The 24,804-nt window shown below is 46.4% G+C and overlaps 1 protein-coding gene across 6 annotated transcripts in view; it reads right to left on the minus strand.

Moving 5' to 3' along the window:
* Positions 1 to 24,804, minus strand: part of ROBO3 (roundabout guidance receptor 3) — a 334,276-nt gene that overhangs the window by 38,757 nt on the left and 270,715 nt on the right. For all 6 annotated transcript variants that reach the window (XM_081843253.1, XM_081843252.1, XM_081843251.1 and 3 more), the window contains exons 7-9: positions 20,238 to 20,362; positions 18,328 to 18,499; positions 527 to 732 (exon numbers count right to left, since the gene is read on the minus strand). In XM_081843253.1, the coding sequence (XP_081699379.1) occupies positions 527 to 732; positions 18,328 to 18,499; positions 20,238 to 20,362 (503 nt within the window). The remainder of the gene's footprint in view (positions 1 to 526; positions 733 to 18,327; positions 18,500 to 20,237; positions 20,363 to 24,804) is intronic.

Genomic DNA, 24,804 nt, shown 5'->3' on the forward strand with positions numbered 1-24,804 from the left:
CCACTGATGTACCATCCTGTGGGCATAACTGGATGTGATGCTAAATGCACCTATGTATTTAAAGATGCAAACTGCATCTGCCGGGAGGAATGATAACTAACTGCGCCAGAAAAGGGGGATAGAGTCAACCACTTGTCAATCAGCAGATGTCATCCCAATATATGTACCTGTGAACCAACTGATATCACCTCCCAGGCTATGTGCATTTGTACATGGTTCTACTCCTACCTACAGTAGGACTACAACTCCCATCATCCCTAGCTAACAGAACCAGTCATCAGGGATGATGGGATTTGCAGTCCCAAAACAGCTGGAGGGCCAAGTTTGGCCACCACTGGTCTAGATCCAGCAGGGCTTTTCTTATGTTCTTAAGCCCAACAATAAGAAATGTCAAGAACATGGATGCACTCTTTGCAATTTGTCAATTTTATGAGCATGGCAGGGATACGAAAATAAAATAGTTCTGCTGCTACAAGAAACAGAAACTTGTGTCTGCTGCTAAGGTGGAGAGAAGCAAGAAACATACCTGTAGGCTCATAATCTGTAGAGTTCCATTGTCCAATAGGCTCACTCTAGGGTCGCTGCCCACGATCCGCTGTCCATCTTTCAACCACTGGATGCTGGGAAGGGGGTTCCCAGTCACATGGCACTGCAGTTGTGCGGTAGAGTCTATGGCAAGTGTTTGATTGGTTGGTCCTCGGCGAATAATAGGCGGAATACGGTCCGAGGTCACTATAAGGTAAGGCAAGGCAAAACAAAAACAGCAGGGCACGTATGAAATTTAATGCATTTATCTCAGCTGCAGCCCAGGTGAAAAGGTTTACAGCAGGCAGACATTTCTAATAGAAGTTACCTTAGGATTTGAGGAGAGGGAAATGAGAGGGTGAAAGACAGAAAGATCATGAAGGCAAGAATTCTGAACCTGGCAGCTTGCATATGGATGCTGTGTTAAGGTACTTACCTAGGTTGTTATTCATTATTAATTAAATACTGATTCTTAATTATTTTTAATCCCAAGCTCATACAATAAAGGCAACATGTCTCTGAATACCAGTTGCTAGCAATCCACAAAGGAACAGAATTACTCTTCCTCAAGTACCATTTGTTCCTAATCTTGCCCCCCTTGGTCATCAAAATAACCCTGCAAGGTAGGTTAACCTGAGAATGGTACAAGTCACCAAGTAAATTTCATGGCCAAGGAGGAATTTGAACCCAGTTCTTCCCAGTGCTAGTTGGGCACTCTAACATTGGAAGAAAGGAAGCTGCTTTATACTGGATCTGACCATTGGTCCATCCAGTTCAGTATCATCTACTGACTTGAAGTGGCTTCCCAGGGCTTCAGTCTGGGACATTCCCAGTCCTATTTGGGGACTAAACCTAGGATCTTCTGCACGCAAAGGAGATGCTTTGCCACTGAACTAAGGCACTTCCCAGCATGAACCACTGCATCATGTTGGGAATACAAAAATGCCTTTGCAGATTAAATCAACTGCAAATCATCTGTGTGCAGATAAAATCCATGCTTCTCCATTGTGTACAAAACCACACTTTCGTGCTTCAGATTGAGCCTGAGGGCAAGGACCATCTTAGAACTTTCATAAGCCACCCTGACAGCCTTTTTGGTTAAAAGGCAGGGTACAAATGCCTGTAAATCATGGGTAGGCAAACTAAGGCCCAGGGGTCAGATCCGGCCCGATCTCCTTCTAAATCTGGCCCGCGGTTGGTCTGGGAATCAGCGTGTTTTTACATGAGTGGAATGTGTCCTTTTATTTAAAATGCATCTCTGGGTTATTTGTGGGGCATAGGAATTTGTTCATTCCCCCCCCCCCAAAAAAATATAGTCCGGCCCCCCACAAGGTCTGAGGGACAGTGGACTGGCCCCCTGCTGAAAAAGTCTGCTGACCCCTGCTGTAAATGAACAGAGTTGGGTAATTTGTTTGATTGCTGATCAGCTTCACAGCCTTTGCTGTTCCTCTTGGTTGGCCCTGCCAATAGTACAGTGGTACCTCGGGTTACATACGCTTCAGGTTACAGACTCTGCTAACCCAGAAATAAAGGGTTAAGAACTTTGCTTCAGGATGAGAACAGAAATCGTGCTCCAGCGGTGCAGCAGCAGCAGGAGGCCCCATTAGCTAAAGTGGTGCTTCAGGTTAAGAACAGTTTCAGGTTAAGAACGGACCTCCGGAACAAATTAAGTACTTAACCCCTATATTATACTGTGGTGTAACTTCCTATTATTTCCCAAACAGGACCAACACTTGTAGCATTTTTCCTTTCATGTGATGGGCTGCTCTCATTTCCGCTGGGTTGTGACATTTCTGTATTTCTGTTCTTCTCCCCCACCCCCCCACCCCCCCACAGAAGGGAAGTGATCTTTGCAGCATCTTATAAGCCTTTTATGTGACAGATTGCAATTTGCTCCTTTGCCGCCACCAAAGTTACAGGTGATGGGATTCATATCCATCAGCTTGTTTAGTAATGCGTAATTAAATAGTCAATTAAAGGCAAGTATTAATTGATTACCTGGAGATGTACTGCCTGGGAATGACAGGCAGCAGTAAATGTGTCAATGCAAACCTTTAATCTGAGCTATCACCTGCCTGCTCTGAAGGCACAGGAAAGAAATCTGCAAGTTACTAAATTATGTGTGCAAACTTTCCTCTCACAGCTAATAAGAGGGAATACACAGAAGATTCCCTCTCCCCAAAAGCAGACTAGGAAATAATAAGAGGCAGCAAGTCTAGCTGGTTCAGCCTTGTGTTTTCCACAGTGTTGAGGAGCTGGATTCTTGCATGCCAAACATGAAGGCAGTATCCTTCCCAGTGTTTGCTCCAAGCATCTTATATCAATCCCTCTAATTCCAGTGTTCACACTGTGAGTGCCACTCCTTATGTAGCTGAAATGGATTCATCCATGCATGAGAGGGAGGTATTAGCAGGCTGGGGGGAACCTCAAGATTTGCAGAACTACAAAAAATGTCTGGGAGGGAATCAACAGTGAACTCCTCCTCAAATACACACAGCACACAGTTCCAGAGGCTTAACTCTGCAGGAAAACAGCCTTCGTCTTTGCTTGCACTTTGAAAAGCATAATTCTTGCTTTCCTTTCCCATCTCTCTTCTGCCTATCTGTCATCACAAACAAAGTGAAGCCATTACTAGGCTACGTTTTACACAGAAATTGCTTGTTATGAGAGAGGAAACACGTTAAGAGATTTCTTATTCAGAGACAAGGTGCCCATGTGGAATTAACATGGGGGAAGACCATAAATCATTTCCTATGGACTTGCCTATTATTTAACACAATAAGAGAAATCCGTATCGGCGCAGTGATACAAAACACTAAGAAGTAACCTAGTAATGAGAAATCAATTTGGCTGTTATTAAATACTTCTGCCTGCTGCGTTGTTTACACTAAAGGAATTTGCCTGGCAAGACTCGGCACACAAAATTAAGGAACAAAAAGGAAGAGATGTTGGGAAACGTTTCCACTAATTTGCTAGAATCGCATTGTGCCTTTTGGGTAAAAAAGGAAATTCATTTTGCTCTGGATTGTAGTTATGTAAATATGCTTTACATACTTCGCTACTTGATTAGGCGGTGTGCTTTCCTAAAAGCGGATCAAGCAAAAGGGCGAAACTTGCCTTACAGCTTCTGTCATCTTTATTCATATACTGCACCCGTCAGTGGAGGATCAGAGCATTTCTTAAGCTCTACCCCCTTATTTGCGTGTTGCTTGCCGGATTGGGTTTCCAGACTGCATGGAAGCCTGCAAGACAGACTTGTCCTCTTCAGTCCTCACATAATGTACAGACTGGAGATGCTGAAGATGTCATGGGTAGGGACTGCATAAGTAGGTTTTGCCTGCTCCCCCCTGGTAATTTAATGGGGCCATCATTCATGCACTCATCATATCCACTCCCCTGTTGATTTCTGCTTACCTAATCTGCTGTGCTCATCCATCAGCTTTGGGGGGAAAACAGCCTTTCATTGGTTCCTACTTACTGGGAACCAAGTTCTATTTGATTTTGGATACAAAGATATTTAAGAAATTGGCTCTTGGCCTCTGCCTTGATTTTGCTTTGAGCCTTGCAATAAACAAAGCACCTTACCAACTGAAGAATGAGCACTGAAAATTACCGTATTTTTTGCGCCATAAGATGCACCTGACCATAAGACGCACCTAGTTTTTAGAGGAGGAAAACAAGAAAAAAAATATTCTGAATGAAATAATGGATGTATGGTTTTTGTGGTTCATGCTGTGGCCACAGACATGTGATTTATTGGTGTGTTTGGGGTAGCCCAATGCAAAAATCCTGAGAATCCATGCGGCCCCATGCAACAGTGGGTGCGTGATTTTTTGGGTGCAGGCTGTAGCCATGGACATGCTATGTGATCTGATGGTGAATTTGGGGTGACCTAATGCAAAAATCCTGAGGATCCATGTGGATCCATGTGCTTTGTAACCACATTTTTGCACCATTGCAGCCCCAGGAAACAGTGGATGTGTGGTTTTTGGGGGGCAGGCCGTAGCCATGGACTTCTTCTGGCAGCAAAGCATCTCCACTGTAGCAGCATCCTAGAAAGCAAGATCTGCTCATTTACATTTTGCACTCTCACTGTGTCTGTGTCTCTAGGGCTGTGGGTTTGAATCCTGACATTCCATAAGAATGTACGACTCAAACCCAAGTTCCGTCTAGCCCAGAACCTGCCTTCCCACAACATTCAGCCAGACGGCTCTGCTAAACTCATAAAAGCAAGGCATGAAGGCAAAGTCCTCTCCTGCTGCTGCTCTCAGGAACTGGTCTTCAGTGGCTTGTCTTTGAGCACAAGGATCTACATAACCACGAAGAAGCTATTGATTCATCCTCTATGAATTTGCCTAAAGCTGTCCGCCATCAATGCATCTTGTGGCCATCAATCTATCCTGTGGCAGAGACACCTCTGTCTGAGGAACCTACAATATGCTCTCTGTGACTGCACACTTGTGTACCCATAGCTAAGTGGCAGAGCACATGTACTGCAAACATAAGGTCACAGGGTCAGTCCACAGAATCTAGTTAAATGGATCTTAGCTAGCAGGCAATGGGTAAGAGCTTTGCTCAAGAACTCAGAAAGACGAGTCTAAGCTGACAAGCTGGACGAATGGTGTAACTAATCTAAGGCAACCTTGAGGTGATTGCCACTTTTTAATGTTACTAATATCATGTAGCAGTCAACTACACTGTAGTTGTAATGGGTAACTTGGGCCTTAGGGAGGACTTCTTGGTGCACTAACAGCTATCTGTCAACTCCAGAGGTCTGCACAGAAGCTTTACTGACAGCCACGCCACAAACCAGCCCTTTAAGTAGTTGCTGACATCCGTCTGTCTTGAGAGACAATGGAATGTGCCTCCAGGAGTGAACTCAAACCACTGCATTAGTAGCACCAAAGTGACCTACAGAGGCCACAAGCCTGGGCAGTGTTTATGGGGCTCCTGGGCTGCCTGGATGACAAGACTCTCCTCTTGGCCTCGCAGATGTGGTCCAAAGGAAAGCAGAGCAATACAGTTGGCACCAGCTTGGCTGCAGGAGTTGCCAGAAGAAGGCACACAGGATGCCATCCAACCATCTTAGGGACTCCACTCTGGATTTGTGTAGCCTTTTCTTCTCCCAAGGATATCACAGAAGGCAGGAGAGGTTTAGGATCAGATTTTTCCTTCTTCTAGATGGGCTACCTTCCCAGGTTGATGAGCCCCATCTGCCTCTCAATTCCCTCTACAGTATGTGCAAAAACCACCTTCTTGACCATTGGACTCACTATTGGCCTCATCCTCTCAATCTGCCAGAGCCTGTCTTTGCATGCAGGGAAAGTCCCTAACTCACTGAGGCTTTGAGACCCATTAGCTGTCCTCACCTAGTTTAGCCAGCCAGTCAAAGCCATTCTCAGGGTGTGGCCACTGTCACATGCTGACAGCTTCTAGGAGTCACAGGTGAGGCCTAAGTGCAGGTGGGGGCCAAAGGGGGACAAACTACCCAAGAAAAATAGTTGTCCCCCCCACCAGAGGTGCTACCCCGCCCCTAAAACCTCATCCACCTTTAAGTAGTGCATGTCAGCTAACATGTTAGCCCTGCTCAGCCCTGAACAATCTGTTTTCACTGAATGCACAGAGCCAGAGCAGAATCATGTCCACTGGGCTTGCCCCTAACTTCCATGTGTTCCACTGAACCTCTGAACTGAGCCCAGGTGTGTACATACAGCTTGTATATGTGATGCCTCACTCCATGTGGTCGCAGACTTGGCTTCTTGCAGAGTCTGAGGTCATATATAAAGAGCCCATACAACTTGGGTCATCTTCAACTAACTTCTACATAGAGTAGACCCACTGAAATTAATGGGCCAAAGTTAGCCATGCCTATTGATTTCAACGCATGTGCTCTGAGCAGGACCAGCACTGGACATAACCCATTGTTTGGAGGTCTGGTGGAACATATGGAGCTTGCAGCGAGGCTATTGGGCCCGCTCCTGCCTTCTCCCCTCTCTATGTTTTCAACTAAGTTCTACTTAGAGTAGACTCACTGAAATTAATGAAGCTAAGTTAGTCGTATCTATTGATTTCAGTGGGTCTACTCTAAATAGGGCTACCGCTGAATACAACGCTATTTGCCTGACCATAGATCAAGGGTAGTCATCTTGGTGCCTTCTGGATGGTGTTGGGACTGCCACTTCCATCAGTCCCACCCAGCATGACAAAGGATCAGGGATGATGGGAGCTGGAATCTAACAACATCTGTGTTGGCCACCTCTGCCATCGGCCATAACAGACTGAATCTACGATTACAGCAAAACAGTTATGGACAGTGCAATTAAACACAGGCTTCCAGACAAAAGACTTGGTTATTAATGGGACTGCCATTCATTTGTCTGAGAAAGCCAGCGGCTGTGCTAATGAACTCAGCGCCTGGCCTGCCCTAGCTAAGAAGTGCTTAGCGCTTGTGCTTCTCCGGACGCTTGACGTTGGTGCCAGTTTTATTGTGGATCAATGCCATTGATCAGATGCGCTTGGAGGGAGCTTGCTCTGACACTATGAGAAATGACACTAAATAAGAGCCCTATTGAACGGAGGCAAACCAAGTCATGCAAGCGGCGAGAGGAAAGGGAAATGGAGGAGGCGGGTGGGGGGTGGAAGGGGAGGGAGGGGGCCAGAGAGCAGGGCATGAAGGATTAAGAGGGCACCCTTGGCCTCAGCCAGCTGCAGAAGAAGTCATGAATCGAAGCTGAAATATTGTCCTTACATCCTTCGGTCAGCAAACTGACACGAACATAGACAGACAGTGAAGAGCGGCAGGAGAACTGCAAGGCAGAGGTAAGAGATGGAGAATCAAGAAAACAAGTGGAGCCTGCAACAAAATGTTGCTGTGTGGAGTGCCCCGGGGTTCCAGCCAGCCAGTTCTGCTCTATTCCAGTATACTCCATCCCATTCTGTCCTCCCGAGTTTTCCATGGGTCTCCCATTAAGAGTCAACTATCATTCCAAGGTCAGACAGTGCGCTCAATAATAATAATAATAATAATAATAATAATAATAATAATTTATTTACACCCCGCCCTCCCCAGCCAAGACTGGGCTCAGGGCTGCTAACACCAAATATAAAACAAATGATTGAAATACAACTTAAAAAAAACAAGATTAAAATACAACATTAAAATGCAGCCTCATTTCAGCAGAAACTCAAAAACTTTTTTGGGGTTGAAAACGTCAAGTCTTCACCAAGGCTAACTATACAGACTGCTCCTACGTGGACCAGAAAAAAGCCAGGGAAGTCCCAAAGTAGGAGTTCCGTCACAGAAGGAAAAAGGGAAAAAGGGAAAAAAGGAAAAAAGAAAGAGGGGGAGGGGATCAAGTTAATTCCAAACCAAAGGCCAGGCGGAACAACTCTGTCTTACAGGCCCTGCAGAAAGAAATCAGATCCTGCAGGGGCCTGGTCTCTTAAGACAGAGCATTCCACCAGGGCAGAGCCAGTGTTGAAAAGGCCCTGGCTCTGGCTGAGGCTAATCTGACTTCCTTAGACCCAGGACCACTAGAGTGTTGCTATTTATGGACCTTATTGTCCTCCGTGGGGCATACCAAAAGAGGCGGTCCCGTAGGTATGAGGGTCCTAGGCCGTGAAGGGCTTAGACTTCATGATGTTTCCCCTATCTAGGGGTTTTCCCCACCCCCCTCTCTCCACACACTGCTGCCAATCTTGAGGCTCTCCAGCTTGTGTTTGTGACCCCCAGGACTGTTGTAAGTAGGAAGGCAGGCATGTGGAGGCTGAAGGAGGGCAGAGAGAGTGACCTGTGGACCTCATGAGATGACCAGCAATGGCCACCCTAGGACCATCTGTAAATGGCTTTGAACTCTTTGGAGAAGAGCAGGGCAAGTCGTCTCCCCCGCCCCCATCTAGGATTCTGACTCACAGGGAGTTTCATGTGGTGTCGGGTTTAACATCCTTTGAACTCCTTGGGTTGTCTTGGGTTCCCCTTTTCACAGGAAGGTTTTGATGCTGTTCTGAACTGTCTGGGACTTCCAACGCTTTTGCTCGGTAAACGGATACCGTTGTGAAGCGTTGAGTCAACATAACAGCCAGGAGAGAAGTAAATCTCTTTGGTGCAGTTTTTCATTCCCTGACATGAAAGAAAACACAGAGGAGCACAGGCAGCTGCCTTCTTCCAAGTCAAGAACATTGGTCCATCTAGCTCAGCACTGTCTACACGGGCTGGCAGCATCTCTCTAGGGTTTCAGAAGGGTAGGGTTGCCAAATGTCCAGAATTTCATGGACATACCTGGACATACTTGCAGTCGGAAGCAGTGTCCAGGCAGAAATCGCTAAAATGTCTGGAAAAATCCGGATATATGGCAACCTATGTTGGCAGTGTCAGTTCTGGAGATTTTTGCAACAACTTTGCAAAAGAAAGGGGATGTGGGTGGTGCTGTGGGTTAAACCACAGAGCCTAGGACTTGCCGATCAGAAGGTTGGTGGTTCGAATCCCCGCGATGGGGTGAACTCCCGTTGCTCGGTCCCTGCTCCTGCCAACCTAGCAGTTCGAAAGCACGTCAAAGTGCAAGTAGATAAATAGGTACTGCTCTGGCGGGAAGGTAAATGGTGTTTCCGTGCGCTGCTGTGGTTCGCCAAAAGCGGCTTAGTCATGCTGGCCACATGACCTGGAAGCTGTATGCCGGCTCCCTCGGCCAATAAAGCGAGATGAGTGCCACAACCCCAGAGTCGGCCATGACTGGACCTCAAGGTCAGGGGTACCTTTACCTTTACCTTTGCAAAAGAAAAAAAAAGGCAACACAAAAACACACACAAAAGCAACAACTTTTGTGTCTGGATTTTCACTTTTTGAAATATGGCAACCCTACAAAAGGGGGTCTCTCCCACTCCTACTTGGGATTATTTTCATGCAAAGGTTATACTCTATCATGGAGCTACAGCCCTTCCTCAAGAAAGGGGCATATTTTAAGTGTACATGCCTCCTTATCTCCCAAACAGTAAAGAAAATTTATTTAACCTTATGCAATATTTAATAACAATAATATTAAATTTGTAAGGCTGAAATGCCACCTCGATTTACATCACTTCCCGATGGTTGCTACCCTCACATCTTTCACCCTGGTGATTTCTTCCATAACCTGTTGCTCTACAGATGTTGTTGGACCACAATTCCCATCATCCCTGACCACTGGCCATGCTGGCTGAGGCCTGATGGGAATAAGAGTCCAAAATATCTAGAAAGCCCCAGGCTGGGGAAAGCTGCTCTTGATCTGCTGCCCTCCTTAGCAGCAAAACTCAAGGGGAGAGGGCATCAGTGCTAGATTTTCTATGCTGCATACATGAGAGATCTGGCCCCTTCTAATCCCCTGAAACTCAAACCCCAGAGGTGGCCAAGCTTCACATCTGCCCAGCAGCCCAGCGAGCTCACAGGCTCTGCCCATTATTTACAACCCTAATTACTCTCTATCGACTGGGAAGCAGCGAACGGACAAAGGGCGCTCGAGAGTTCACACACAATTGAATTTCCCAGTAACAATCAGCAGTGAAAGCGCACGCAAGGGGGCGGAGGGGGAGGGGGACGCGAGAGAAAATCAATCAAGGCAAAGGAGCTGGCTTCAGACAGGGATCATCTGTCGCACCTGCCAAGCTTCCAGCATGAGGGCCCTGCGCCCGCCGCTCATCCGAGGAGACAGATCGCCGGCACGTCCTCCCCTCCTGCCCTGCCAAATCTCCCACGCAGCAGACAAACGGCTTGACATCATATTCGATGGCATGTGGGTGCAACCCACGAGATTGTACACAAGTCCCAGCTGCCTCTTCCCTCCTCCCTGAGTGTTAGGGGGGAGGGCGGGGGAAGATAAGGCGTGATTTAGCTCTTCTGTGCTGACGCTGAAAGGTGGCAACAGACACTTGTCCACTAGCTGATGCCTCCCTGGCAAAATCACGTGCCTGATGTGGACCCACACGCAAGAAGAAGTGTCAATGCGCAAAACACACACACACACACACACACACATGCAAACACACACAGAGCCACGTCTCCCGTGAGCTGGAGCAGTTTTGGAAAGTGTGTGCCTTTTCTTGTTGCCGTAGAAACCCAGCTGGCGATGCTGCGACTAAATGAGGATTTCAGGGTTAGAACCTCCTTTGTCTTATTAATCCCTCCCAATTGTCTGCTGCCAATGGATCAGGTGTTTCTGTTAAATAATAATAATAATAATAATAATAATGGAGAGGGTGGAAGGGAGGACTCTGTTGAGAGTAGAGGATTGCTCCCTGGGGAGAAGCTCAGAGGTAGGGAAATAAGGCAGTACAAAGCCTTTCATTTCCAGGTCACCAGTTCAACAAGGTGATGGTTCAACAAGGCCTATTTGGCACAAGAATGGATATGGCGGCTTCTGAGGCTCTCTAGACAGGGCCAGCCTTTGGAATGACTCTCTAGTCAGATCTCCCTTCTTTCCGGGGAATGACTTTGGGGATTTGGGGGGGGGGGAAACCCCTCTCGGGACATGACCAGTAATGCAAGTGTTACTACACGAGCAACACTTGTGGAAGAAGAGCTTGTAGTGCTAGTATTTCTTTGGCCTGAGGAGGCTGCATTGCTCTCCTCTGACTCACCTGGAGTACTGTGTCCAGTTCTGGGCACCACAGTTCAAGAAGGACACTGACAAACTGGAACGTGTCCAGAGGAGGGCAACCAAAATGGTCAAAGGCCTGGAAACGATGCCTTATGAGGAACGGCTAAGGGAGCTGGGCATGTTTAGCCTGGAGAAGAGGAGGTTAAGGGGTGATATGATAGCCATGTTCAAATATATAAAAGGATGTCACATAGAGGAGGGAGAAAGGTTGTTTTCTTCTGCTCCAGAGAAGTGGACACGGAGCAATGGTTCCAAACTACAAGAAAGAAGATTCCACCTAAACATTAGGAAGAACTTCCTGACAGTAAGAGCTGTTCGGCAGTGGAACTTGCTGCCAAGGAGTGTGGTGGAGTCTCCTTCTTTGGAGGTTTTTAAGCAGAGGCTTGACAACCATATGTCAGGAGTGCTCTGATGGTGTTTCCTGCTTGGCAGAGGATTGGACTCGATGGCCCTTGTGGTCTCTTCCAACTCTATGATTCTATGATTCTATGATTCTATGACTCTAAGGACTCCAGCTCAGAAGGCCATGGTCTCTCTCGTTTTAGAGAAGTCAATGACTTCTAAAGCAGGCTCAGTCCCTTTAAATGAAGGTGCTCCTCTCATGGAAGATGGAGCTAGCTACTGGGACGCTGAAGGGTCCTATTTGAGTCTCAGTCGGAGGCCGGCTGTTGCTGAAACAACATCTGAGCTCTGCTGTTATGTTAAAGCTGCAGGCTGGGCCCTGACTGGAGCTGTCCACGGTACTACTGATGCATTGCCCTGCCCCAGCTCTCTAACGCCTGCAAAATACCGGTAACTTTTCTATTCTGTCAGGATAATGCAGGCAATTAAGAATGCATCTTTTCAGAATAGCTTGTTTCTGATTTTAATTTTTTGTATGGTTTTATGTACACACGGATCTCAACTGCAAAGGAATCACATGATATTGGGCCCACAATTCTAAACACACAGCTCCTGGTGGATATGAGTCGTGCATCTGAGCCATTAACAGGGTCATCTGCAGAGACCTTAGTGGTTGGGCAGGGATATAGGGGATTGGCAGCCTCTGAGGTGTCCCAGGCTCAAATTGCTAAGGGCCTTGCAAATTAACACAAGAACCTTGAACCTTCCCCAGGAATGTATGAGCATCACGTGCGGACTTTTGAGCACTGGAGTTAATGTGCTGGCGATAGTGTATCCCCACAAAACTGGAGCCCCTGGACCAAGGGTAGCTCCACATAGAGCGCACTGAAGTAATCAAGTCTTGAGGTTACCTACACATGCCTCTTATGACATCTTGCCCTGCACCATATTGGATTTGTAGAGAAGATAGCTTCTTAATAAAGCATACCCTGCTCAGTGCAGAAAATGCCCAGCGTGACAGCAATTTGATTGTGCTGTTCTTTCCATGGCTAAGTTGTTATTTACGAATATACACCATGAAATTCCACCCACCACCCTCCTACTACTCCCACTTCTACCTGCATAACTTGACAACATTTCATTAAATAATTGTTGATTTTGATGAAGCACAGCTTGCTTGGGAGAATGGGAGGCGGGGGGCAGGGGAGAACCCCCCTCCTCAAGTCCTATTGTTAGGTGGTGGTAATGAAGGAAATTGCCTACACAGCTATTCTTTCTCTTTCCCTCTGAACCTCCCCCACCCCTCCAATTCTTTCCAGTGATTGTAATAAAAGTGAAAGGTTTTCTGATCAAGCCAAGCCCCTTCTATGCTTTCCAGGCATCTGAATATTGCCAAGGAAACATAGACAAAATGATATTAGCAGCAAAAAGAAAAAGGGGACTGCTAGGGTTAAAGACGTGGGTGGCGCTGTGGGTTAAACCACAGAGCCTAGGACTTGTGAATCAGAAGGTTGGCGGTTTGAATCCCCATGACAGGGTGAGCTCCCATTGCTCGGTCCCTGCTCCTGCCAACCTAGCAGTTCGAAAGCACGTCAATGTGCAAGTAGATAAATAGGTACCGCTCCGGCGGGAAGGTAAACGGTGTTTCCGTGCGCTGCTCTGGTTCACCAGAAGCAGCTTAGTCATGCTGGCCACATGACCAGGAAGCTGTGCGCCGGCTCCCTTGGCCAATAAAGCGAGATGAGCACTGCAACCCCAGAGTCGGCCACGACTGGACCTAATGATCAGGGGTCCCTTTACCTTTAGGGCTCAAGAAAGGTTCTTCAGTGATTTGGTGTGCAATTTCCTCTAGATAACAGCCGACGGGTGTGCAACCTGTGGATGTCCGTAACTTGGACTACGACTTCCATCATCCCTGACCAATAAGCATGCTGATGGGAGCTGGAGTCCAACAAGGTGTGGAGGGCAATTGGGTCCTTCATTCAGGTAATGGCCAAACAAACACTGAGACTAGGGGACGACAAAACTAAAGGAATGGCTGGTCACTTCCTCCCTTTTCAGAAAGCTCTGGAGGGATCAGTATTTTGGGGGGCAGATGCATATTCTTAACTAGTACTCATAGAATTGTAGAGTTGGAAGGGATCATAAGAGTCATCTAGTCCAGCCCCCTGCAGGAATCCCCCCCCAGCAGGGTTCAAACCCACAACCCAGAGATTAAGAGTCTCGTGGTCTATTGACTGAGCTACTGACAATGAACTGCACACTGGTGTCATTCTTTAGGATACACCATGTCTTTTCTCTCTTTGTTAAAAATAAAATTTAATTTTCCAAAATAATATAATAACTGTGTACAAGCCTAGTTATAAAATACAATCTCCGCAAAAACAACAACATTGCATTGAGTACGTAGTGTCATTTCAAGCATGCTCTTAAGTCATTAATGGTTAATATACCATCACCACCGACAAATTTCAGCTGATGGGGCAGAGAATTGTTATCTTCTTCCCTTCCATATAAAAGAAAGGTGTGTCAACAAAGTTATCTCTCTAAGCAACACCTTTTGCTACTCTTCTAAGCCCGGTTAGTTGCTCTGAGATAGCTACATCCCAAATGCTGTTGAACCATATCTTGAGGGGTAGCTCAGCCTGAGATTTCCAAAAACATGCTAGCACCAAACGTCTGGACATCAGTAAAAAGAACACTAAGTCAGATGGTGAGGTCAGACTCTATGTTTAATGAAAGCAGGGCTAAAGCTGGATTTGGTGAGTTCTCCATTACCCAAGAAAAACCAACAAGATCTAAGTTTGCAGAGCCTGTTGCCCCTCCTGCAAAAAATAAGAAAAATAATATCCTTGTTGTTTATATTCTAGGATTTGTCTGAGATGTTATTTTCAATGCTCACATGTAACCCAAATGGACAGACCCTATAAAGCCCAACCCTTGTAGGTCTTAGTGAAATGTCAGGAGAAAGATTATTGAGGTCATTATTGGGGTAGGGGGGCTTGCAAAGCCCATGTACCTGAGAAGTCTTTTCTTAGAATTGCAGACTTTTAGAGCTGGAAGGGATCTTTGAGGACATCACACCCAACCCACAGCCCAGCGGCCATAATATGCCTCTCTGAAATTTCTACTCATTTGTTTTAGTCTTGCCCTCTTATCCTCTCATTTCCCCCAGCTGCCTCCCCCATCATTACTTTCTCAAATATGCATTTAAAAGAAGGAGAGAAACTGTTCTAATGTAACAAAATACTTAAGATTCCATCAACTTATTTTTCAGTTTGACGCTGCGGGTCATGTTAGTAGCAGCATTTCATTATTTTCGGTTAGATACAAAGGCAAGATGTTGATTTAAATATGGGGCGATGACAGTAAAAAATAGTTGTGAATCATATGCAAAAATATGGATGGAAGAGAACGTGAACAGCAATCCTCCCCCCCCCCACAGACCCTTAGGGTAGCCTCTTACATTTTAAAAATAATAATGGCGTAACAGGTTCAAACCATAGAATGGATGGTTGTCAACACGCCAGGGGCTCATGCCATCCTCTTTGTTACAACAGCTTTCCCCACTTCCTGTTCAGCAGGAACAGAAACTTGTCAAGGTAATGTCTGAATAGGCCAATACAGTGGTACCTCGGGTTAAGAACTTAATTCGCTCGGGAGGTCTGTACTTAACCTGAAACTGTTCTTAACTTGAAGCACCACTTTAGCTAATGGGGCCTCCCGCTGCTGCCGTGCTGTCGGAGCACGATTTCTGTTCTCATCCTGAAGCAAAGTTCTTAACCTGAGGTACTATTTCTGGGTTAGCGGAGTCTGTAACCTGAAGCGTATGTAACTCGAGGTACCACCGTAATGGTTTATGCCTGCCCATCCATTTTTATTTTATTTCACAGAATTTGTATACTACTTAATTGTAAAAAAAGAATCCCCTCTAAGTACTTCACAAAAAACATACATTAAAGTTATCTATAAAAGTCAGAGTTTTAAACAAGTTAACCTTAAAAAAACCAACAGCTGTTAAAATATACGTTACAAAAAACAACAACACTTTAAAACACGTACCAGCTTTACGTATCAGGGTAAGCCTGCCTTAAGAAGAAGGTTTCTAGCAGCTGCCAAAAATAGTACATTGAAGGAGCTTTCCTAATGTCAATGGGCAGGGGGTTCCAGAGTGCAGGTGCTGCTGTGTTAAAATATTGATTGCTTACAGCAGGGGTGGCCAACTCCCAAGAGACTGTGATCTACTCACAGAGTTAAAAACTTGCAGTGATCTACCCCCTTTTGGGGGGTTCAGGTCAAAGTTGTTGAGCTTCTTTGAGGTGAGCCAATGATCTACCAGTGATCTACCACAGACATCCAGTGATCTACGATGTACCTGTTGGATGTGCCTGGCTTACAGGCGCGGAACAGACAATTTAGCAATCAGACTATGGGATCTGATTCAGGTTTTGAGGGCAAGTGCGAACCTAGTTGGCTAATTTGGACATTGCAGTTACAGATAGGTAGCCGTGTTGGTCTGCCATAGTCAAAACAAAACAAATTCCTTCCAGTAGCACCTTAAAGACCAACTAAGTCAGTTCTTGGTATGAGCTTTCGTGTGCATGCACACTTCTTCAGATACACTGAAACAGAAGTTTCCAGACCCTTCTATATAGTGAGAAGGTGGGGAGGGGTATTACTCAGAAGGGTGGTGGGAATGGGTGATTGGCACTCTCCTGGACAATGACAGTTCTCTTTCTCAAGCTCTGGGAGGAAGACCTTTCATTGCCTACAGACAGCCACCCAGTCTTAAACAACTCCTAACCCACAATAATACTACAACCAGACCTAACACGGACACTGGCACCAGAGCCTGCAATAAACCCAGATGCCAACTTTGCTGCCACATACACCCGGACAACACCATTACTGGCCCCAACAACATCACACATACCATCTCGGGACTATTTAATTGCTCATCGTCTAACATTGTGTATGCCATAAAATGCCAACAGTGTCCTTCAGCTCTCTATATTGGACAAACAGGCCAGACCTTACGCCAAAGAATAAACGGACATAAATCGGACATCAGGAATCACAAGACAGAGAAACCAGTAGGAGAACATTTCAATCTCCCAGGACATTCTATACAAGATCTCAAAGTAGCTGTTTTACTACAAAGGAATTTCAGAAATAGACTGGAAAGAGAAGCTGCTGAATTACAACTTATCACCAAACTCAAAACCATGGAAAAACCTGGTCTGAACAAAGACCTTGGATTCTTATCTCATTATACATGACAAAGCCATTTTTCACCTTTTCACCCCTTGCTTTTTCCTGTAAGACCTATTGCAGTCGTTAAGAGTCGTCAACAGGCTCATCACAGCTATCTGCCAATCACCCATTCCCACCACCCTTCTGAGTAATACCCCTCCCCACCTTCTCACTATATAGAAGGGTCTGGAAACTTCTGTTTCAGTGTATCTGAAGAAGTGTGCATGCACACGAAAGCTCATACCAAGAACTGACTTAGTTGGTCTTTAAGGTGCTACTGGAAGGAATTTGTTTTGTTTGGACATTGCAGCAAACTATGCTTATGGCTAAATGGAGAGGAAGCTGTGAGACAGAGGAAAGTGGTGAGAGGAGCTAATGCCAGAGGCTTATTTCCAATCCTCTAAACCAGCAGTTTTCAACATGGGGTGCCTTGAATGAGAGTCAGGGTGCCTTGGGCAACACCGGCCTTTGTCCCTCTTTCCTTCCCTCCCTCCTCTGATGCCCTCTCACATCTCTGCTGCCCCAAGGCTGGAGAAGTATCTGAAGAAGTGTGCATGAACACGAAAGCTCATACCAATAACAAACTTAGTTGGTCTCTAAGGTGCTACTGGAAGGAATTTTTTTATTTTGTTTCGACTACGGCAGACCAACACGGCTACCTACCTGTAGCCCCAAGGCTTGTTTGCCTCATGTCCACCTTTGGCCAGTCTCTGTCAGGCTGCTAAGGCTGGGGGGCATCCTTTTTCCAGCCCCCATGGGGCGGCATGAGGAGGCACCTCTCTTTGGGGCAGGGGGCAGCAGCTCAGAGACACCCAAAGAGAGGGGAGAGGAGGCTGAGGGAAGACTCCGCAAGGGAGGGTGTTCGAAAAGGGACGAGGGGCTGCCAGCTCTACAGGCAAGGGGTGACATAACTGGGCTTCTGAGGCTCAGAGTGTGTTTCCTCAAAGGGGAGCCGCAGAAAGAATGCAGTTGGTCAAGGGAGCCGTGGACTCAAAAAGGTTAAAGACCTCTGTTCTGAACCATGGTTTGGAGGATCATTTGAATTGAGCCACTGTGACTCTCTAACAAATTGTTTTTTGTGATTTATGACTTCACGATTCTCACCGACAACGTGATTCTAACTATCTTGCTCGGAAATGTTTTACTAAATTGATAGGAATTTACTCCCAGGTAAGGGGGGGTCAGGGCTGCAACCTCTCTCTCTCTCTCTCTCTCTCTCTCTCTCTCTCTCTCTCACACACACACACACACACACACACACTACCACCATGTTTAAGGCAGGAGTCGCTCTCACTTCCAGCTAAGTAATAAATGAAATTGGATCCAAGAATTGCTAAACTGTGAGTCATCCCCAGAGGCTGAGAAACTTTGGGATTACTCCCTGCCTCCTTAATAAGCGGCTATTTGATTTGAAGGAACATGATAAGCATGTCTGTGCATTACTTGCCTTGCCCCCCCCCCAGGATTAGGGAAGCATTTCCTCCCATTTAAATCTGTGTGGAGTCAGTGTACATCAGCGCCTCTCGCTCCAAACTGTCCCAGGCGTGAAAAATTTATCTTCCACTCGCAGATAACTTACCATCTTCCACTTCCAGGAGAGCTTTCGCCAGGATGCTCCCTGCCACACTAATGGCTTGACACATGTAGTAGCCCGAATCTGAAGTCTGCACGTCCATGATGTTCATCTCGCCGCTTGGAGACACAGAAAAACGGCCCATCGCCTGAGGGGGCTGGCTAGGAAAAAGCAGGATCTGTAGAAAATAAAATGGGGGGAAAAGCGTTTTCAAGTCCCATCCCCTGGAAGCATGCAAGAAGAATGGTCCAGGAAGTATGAATCCTGTCCAGCACAGGGGTGGTGAACTTCTAGCTCGTGGGCCTAATTTATCCTGGAAGGCCATTTCCCCCAAACTAGGTCCACTTTCCCTGCTGTCGCCACATCACAGGTGACAGCAGGTGAAGGCATGGCTGCCACTGCTTTGAAGTCCGTTTCCAAATGACCTTCATTGAAACCAATTTCAGATGTATTTCAAAGGTGAGACCGCTTCAATTTGTCACCAGTCCCCTGTTCCACCAGTCAATGTTGGCCCACGGAAGGATCGGGCTCAGTTGCCCACCCCTGCTGCAGAGGCATAACCACATCCTTTACCCTTGGTGGGCAGAACAGGAGAAAAGCTACAGCTACAGCCCCTCAGAATTCTTCTCACTACAGTGGTGCCCCGCAAGACGAATGCCTCGCAAGATGAAAAACCTGCTAGACGAAAGGGTTTTCCGTTTTTCAAGGTGCTTCGCAAGACAAATTTCCCTATGGGCTTGCTTCGCAAGACGAAAACTTCTTGCGAGTCTTGCGAGTTTTTCCCTCCCCCCCCTTTTTCTAAGCCGCTAAGCCGCTAATAGCGCTAATCCGCTAAGCCGCTAATAGGGATGCTTCGCAAGATGAAAAAACCGATAGACGAAGAGACTCGCGGAATGGATTATTTTCGTCTTGCGAGGCACCACTGTATTTCATGGCAGAGAAGCTGGGAGGAGCATGTCACCAATTTTCTCCAGGAGGAGGAGAGATTCTCCAACAGATCTTCAGGGATGGGACTCATTATTGGCAGCAGCAGTAGCACAGATCGTTCCTTTTTTTGGGGGGGGGGTGTTATCGGTTTGTTGTTTTTAAAAAATTGTCATTACACATAGTGGAACCTTGGTTTTCGAATGTAATCTGTTCCGGAAGACCATTCAACTTCCGAAATGTTCAAAAACCGAAGCAGGCATTTCCAGAAGCATTTCTATCCGGAAAACTCAATATGGAAGCTGGATGGCATGTTCGATTTCCAAAAAGTGTTCGAAAACTGAAGCAGCGACTTCTGGGTTTTCAGTGTTTGAAAGCTGACACATTCGGCTTCCGAGATGTCCGAAAACCAAGGTACCACTGTATTCTGGTTTTTATGTTGATCTTTTCTGTGAACTACACTGAGACCTCCTGGTATAGGCTGGTATATAAATTCTATTATTATTATTAATAATAATAATAATAATAATAATAATAATAATAATAATACAGTGGTACTTCGGGTTAAGAACTTAATTTGTTCTGGAGGTCCATTCTTAACCTGAAACTGTTCTTATCCTGAGGTACTACATTAGCTAATGGGGCCTCCCGCTGCTGCCGCCGCACGATTTCTGTTGTCATCCTGAAGCAAAGTTCTTAACCCGAGGTACTATTTCTGGATTAGCTGAATCTGTAACCTGAAGCGTACGTAACCTGAAGCATCTGTAACCCGAGGTACCACTGTAATAATACCACCTCTCCAACACAGAGACTCCCCCATCCATCCCTAACATTATACCCTCCCCATCATACTCCTGCATGGAATTTGACCACACGTGACAACTGCATCTCAGAACAAAAGCAAGCCGAAAGATTCAGCATGTGCACGCGGGCACATATTTACACAAAAGGAAGGCAAGAGACCATGCTGAATTGGGTAAGGCCGCACCTACCTGGCTACCTTCCTTCTGCCAAAACACGGCTGGCGGTGGGTTTCCTTTGGTCTCGCACTGAAAGGTCACGGTGCGGCCTTGGGCTACAATCTGATCCCGAGGGCGGGTCACCAACTGTGGTGGAACTGAGAGAAAAGGAGAGGCAAGACAAAGACAAACAGGTTTAAGACTTTGGGGGAGTTAAGACCTGCACCCACCCTGGAAACGTCCAGCCCTAGGTTCTTCATTTCCAAACCCAGTGCTATAACCCTGGGATTGGGAAGATGTGCTCCTCCAGATCAACCACGGCTTTCCTCATCTCTGACCTTTGGACATGCTGGCAGGGGCAGGTGCTGAAGTCCAACACCATCGTCTGGAGCAGCCTTTCTCAACCTGTGGGTCCCCAGATGTTGTTGAACTACAACTCCCATCACCCCTGGCTAGCAAGGCCAGAGCTCAGGGATGATGGGAGTTGTAGTCCAACAACATCTGGGGACCTACAGGTTGAGAACCGCTGATTCTGGAGGGACATAAATTCTCCGTTCTTGTTCCTGGTCGCTATACTCTGCTGTCCTGTCTCTGGGCTATTTGTGTGTGCTTGAAAATAAAGGTTCTGCCCCAAAGACATTGACAGCACTCGATAGCTCAGTTGGTTAGAGCTAAGGTTGCAGGTTCAATCCCTGCATGGGGCATATTCCTGCATCACAGTGGGTTGGACTAGATGATACAGTGGTACCTCGCAAGACGAATGCCTCGTAAGACGAAAAACGTGCAAGACGAAAGGGTTTTTCGTTTTTTGAGTTGCTTCGCAAGACGATTTTCCCTATGGGCTTGCTTCGCAAGATGGAAACGTCTTGCGGGTTTGTTTCCTTTTTCTTACAACCATTAATACCCAGGGAATCCGCGCTCCGCAAGACGAAAAAATCGCAAGACGAAATAACTCGCGGAACGAATTAATTTCGTCTTGCGAGGCACCACTGTACTCAGGTTCTCTTACAACTCTATGAGTCTATTAATAGATGTATTTTGTAGCTATCTTTTCACCCTCTTATAAAATAGGGAGGAAATAACTACCTATTCACTGGGAACCTCTTGTGTCATGTGAAATCTCGCCTCTGGAAAAAGAATGTCTGGACAGTCAAATATAGTGCCTTCATTACTTTCTCTCTCTTAACTGGTTTGAACTAATAATAGTTATAGCAGCAGCCAATGAGCTTCATAAGAGTTAGCATCTTTTAATCCAGATGGATTGAAAGACCTGCTGGTCCTCTTGTGGAATTGGGTTGTGAAAATTAAGTTGTATGTTGTGTGTGATTGTGTGGGTTCTGACCCTCTTCTATCTGGCTCCGACTCATTTATAGCTCATTCATTTGGGGAAGGGGTGGAGCTCACTGGTGCAGTAAACATGCTTTGAGTGCAGAAGTTGCCAGGTTCAAGCCCCACCATCTCCAGGTAGGGCTGGAAAAGACCCCTATATGAAACCCTGCAGAGATGCTGCCAGTCAGACCATAAGGAACTAGCTGGACCCGTGATCTGATTCTGAATTAGGTGGCTTCCAATGTTTCTAGATATCTGGAGCACCTGCTTTCACAGTATATGGACAGCCCAGAAGATTTTAAAGCGAGAACAGCAAGAGGCATTTAACAAAGGAAGAGATAAAAAAAGGAGAAATGCAAACCACTGGGGTATGATAAAGCAACACAAGCTATAACTTCACAGAGGAAATCAAACATATTAATGTGCTTCCATATAGGCTTGGACTTTTATTTATTTATTTATTTATTTATTTATTTATTTATTTATTTAAAACCCAGTCTATAAATGCATGCAAAGGATATCATCTTGCAATGGAAGAAAGGAAAGGAGGAGACAGAGAGAGGCAAGGAAAAAAAAAAAAGACCCTCTAAATCAGCCACCCGGCCATAAATAATGCTGCAAATTTAAATTCCTCCCTGAGCACCTCTGCCTGGTTTGGAACCTTTTCTCTCCTCTCAATGCAAGACAAATGGCACCAGGTTTTACAAATGCTAATCGCCTGCCTTATCTCCTCTTTGCCCTCCCTCCCAAACTACCTAGAGAAGGAGAGAGAGACAATGCCCCATTCCTCTTGCAGAGCTGTAAAGTATTTATAGGGCACCAGGCACCATAAGAAAGGGAGGGAAGGAGCTTCAGGTGTACTATTGTCATGCTGATCACTGCAAGCCTTACTTTAATGAAGTTGTGAGTGCTAGGTTACCCGCATGCTAATCGCAAGGGGTGTGTGACTGCTTATTAACCAGCCCTCCCCCATCTGGCAGAGTTTCCATGGAACGGGAAAAATCCTCCTGATGTTTAATAGTTATTGACTGGTGCTAGAAATGGTTCATGAGAAGGGGTGGGTATGTGTGGATCTATGCAGACAGGAGTTAAATTTGCAGCAATGCCCAGTTCCATTGCCTCCTAAAGGTAAACGTAAAGGGACCCCTGGCCATTAGGTCCAGTCATGACTGACTCTGGGGTTGCGGCGCTCATCTCGCTTTATTGGCTGAGGGAGCCGGCGTACAGCATGACTAAGTCGCTTCTGGCGAACCAGAGCAGTGCACGGAAACACCGTTTACCTTGCCGCTGGAGTGGTACCTATTTATCTACTTGCACTTTGACATGCTTTCAAACTGCTAGGTTGGCAGGAGCAGGGACCGAGCAACGGGAGATCACCCTGTCATGGGGATTTGAACCGCTGACCTTCTGATCGCCAAGCCCTAGGCTCTGTGGTTTAACCCACAGCGCCACCCACGTCCCTATATCTATGCAGACAGGATCTATGCAGACAGGAGTTAAATCTGCAGCAATGCCCAGTTCCATTGCCCCCCACGTTGCTCCTATTCCGGGTCCTGGGTTGGCTTACAAGAGGCACTGTGCTTGATAGTGGTGGGGAGAAACAGCAGTAAAGTTGGCAGCGTGAGACATGTAACTGTGATTGCTATCTCAGGAACCAGCAGTGATGAATCATGACAGCAGTTACCAAAGTTTCACTGGAATTGGGTTGGACCAAAGATATGGGTCACTGATAGTCAGAGGTGATGGAAGTCCACTGTCTGGAAGACTGCAGGTGAGTTATCCCTTGGTGTATGGTGCTCCATTCAGATGTCCAACTGAATGTGTGGATGTGGCACTTACTCAGCCTCAATGGTGTCTGAATGGGGTGCCCTCATGTTGTGCAAAGTCACTCAATTAGCATCATGGATGAGCATGAAACTCAGGCTTCTCATATCCAATCCTCCCAAACTCCAGCCAAGTTGCCACAAAGATATTTAGCACGTCTTGATTTATGATATTGGATCAGCCTTCTGTATCATTCTCCTTTGCCTCCAGATCCTAACATCTGAGAGCGCACAGTGACCCTTTGCTTCAACCCCAAGTGAACACAATCCTGTGTAGTTTTTGTCTTTCTACTTCCATGCTCATAAAATCACGTTAAGAGACCCATAAGCAAAGGCTGTTTTAAATTTTATACATATTTGAAATAAATGAAGTCACACACACAAAAGATTGAGATAGAGTCTCAGATAGGTAGCTCACTCCAAAACCTGAAAGGTTTCTGAAATCCCACCCTTCAAAGGTTGGAAAAACAATTTTTTAGGGCCATACTACCAGCACAAAATGTACAAAAGCCTTGGGGTGATCAGGTGGTTAGGATATTTCCTGCCTTGATTTTTATCATCCTGACTTTCCAATGCTTGGCGCAAGCACTGTGGGTAACCAAATCCCCCTCCCACCCAAAAAAACACACATCAAAAGTTGGAGGGTAGGGTCAGGCCCACTTCTACAAACGTCTGTGTAGGGTATTGTAACTTGAGGCTGTGGGTCAGGTTTCGTCCCAGTGTCCGGAACAACCTCATTCTCTTTCTCTCCATTTCTCTCCCTCTCCCTCCCTCCCCATGTTTAATGTCCATAAATCCTGCGAGGGAGGGAAGCGAGGAAAAGAATCTGCCAGCCTTTTCTTTGGGGCTGGCAAAGGCCACTTCTCCTTTGCTGAAGGTCAGGCTTTGTCCCCTGGAAATCACTTCACCAAATGATGTGTGTGTGTTATGAGGGAACCTGGCAGCCAGCAGCCACAGGAAGGGTCATTTGGCTGGCACTGAAATCAGAGATCAGCTGCCTTGGGCCGATTCTGCGAGAAGGGGGTGGGGATGAGCAGGGTCCTTCTTAACATGTGCCTGGATGCAAGGCAGGAGACCTCTGACCTTCCAGAGCAACAGCCTGCTGTCTTGGTGATGCCACCTGCTCCACAATCAAATAAAAATGTAAATGGGAGGGAGGGAGGGGGGTCCATTTCAGCTCTTTGGTTAATGGTTGCTGGGAAAGCCCTCTTCTCAGATTATACACACACACACACACACCCCCGGACTGCACCAGGCGCCACTTCAAAGGCTGGAGGAGTCTGGATGATGGAAAGGATATTGTGACTCAGGAAATTCATTACTGCCCCTCCAGCGATGCCTCACCCCACTTCAAAGGGAAAGATAAAAAAAAGAAACTCGGAGGGCAGGAACGACCTTGGGGCGTCTAAGGAAAATGGTCCCTGCTGCCCACAAATTCAGCATGGAGA

Source organism: Podarcis erhardii, assembly GCF_964252035.2.
Source record: "Podarcis erhardii genome assembly, chromosome: 16".
Taxonomy (NCBI): domain Eukaryota; kingdom Metazoa; phylum Chordata; class Lepidosauria; order Squamata; family Lacertidae; genus Podarcis; species Podarcis erhardii.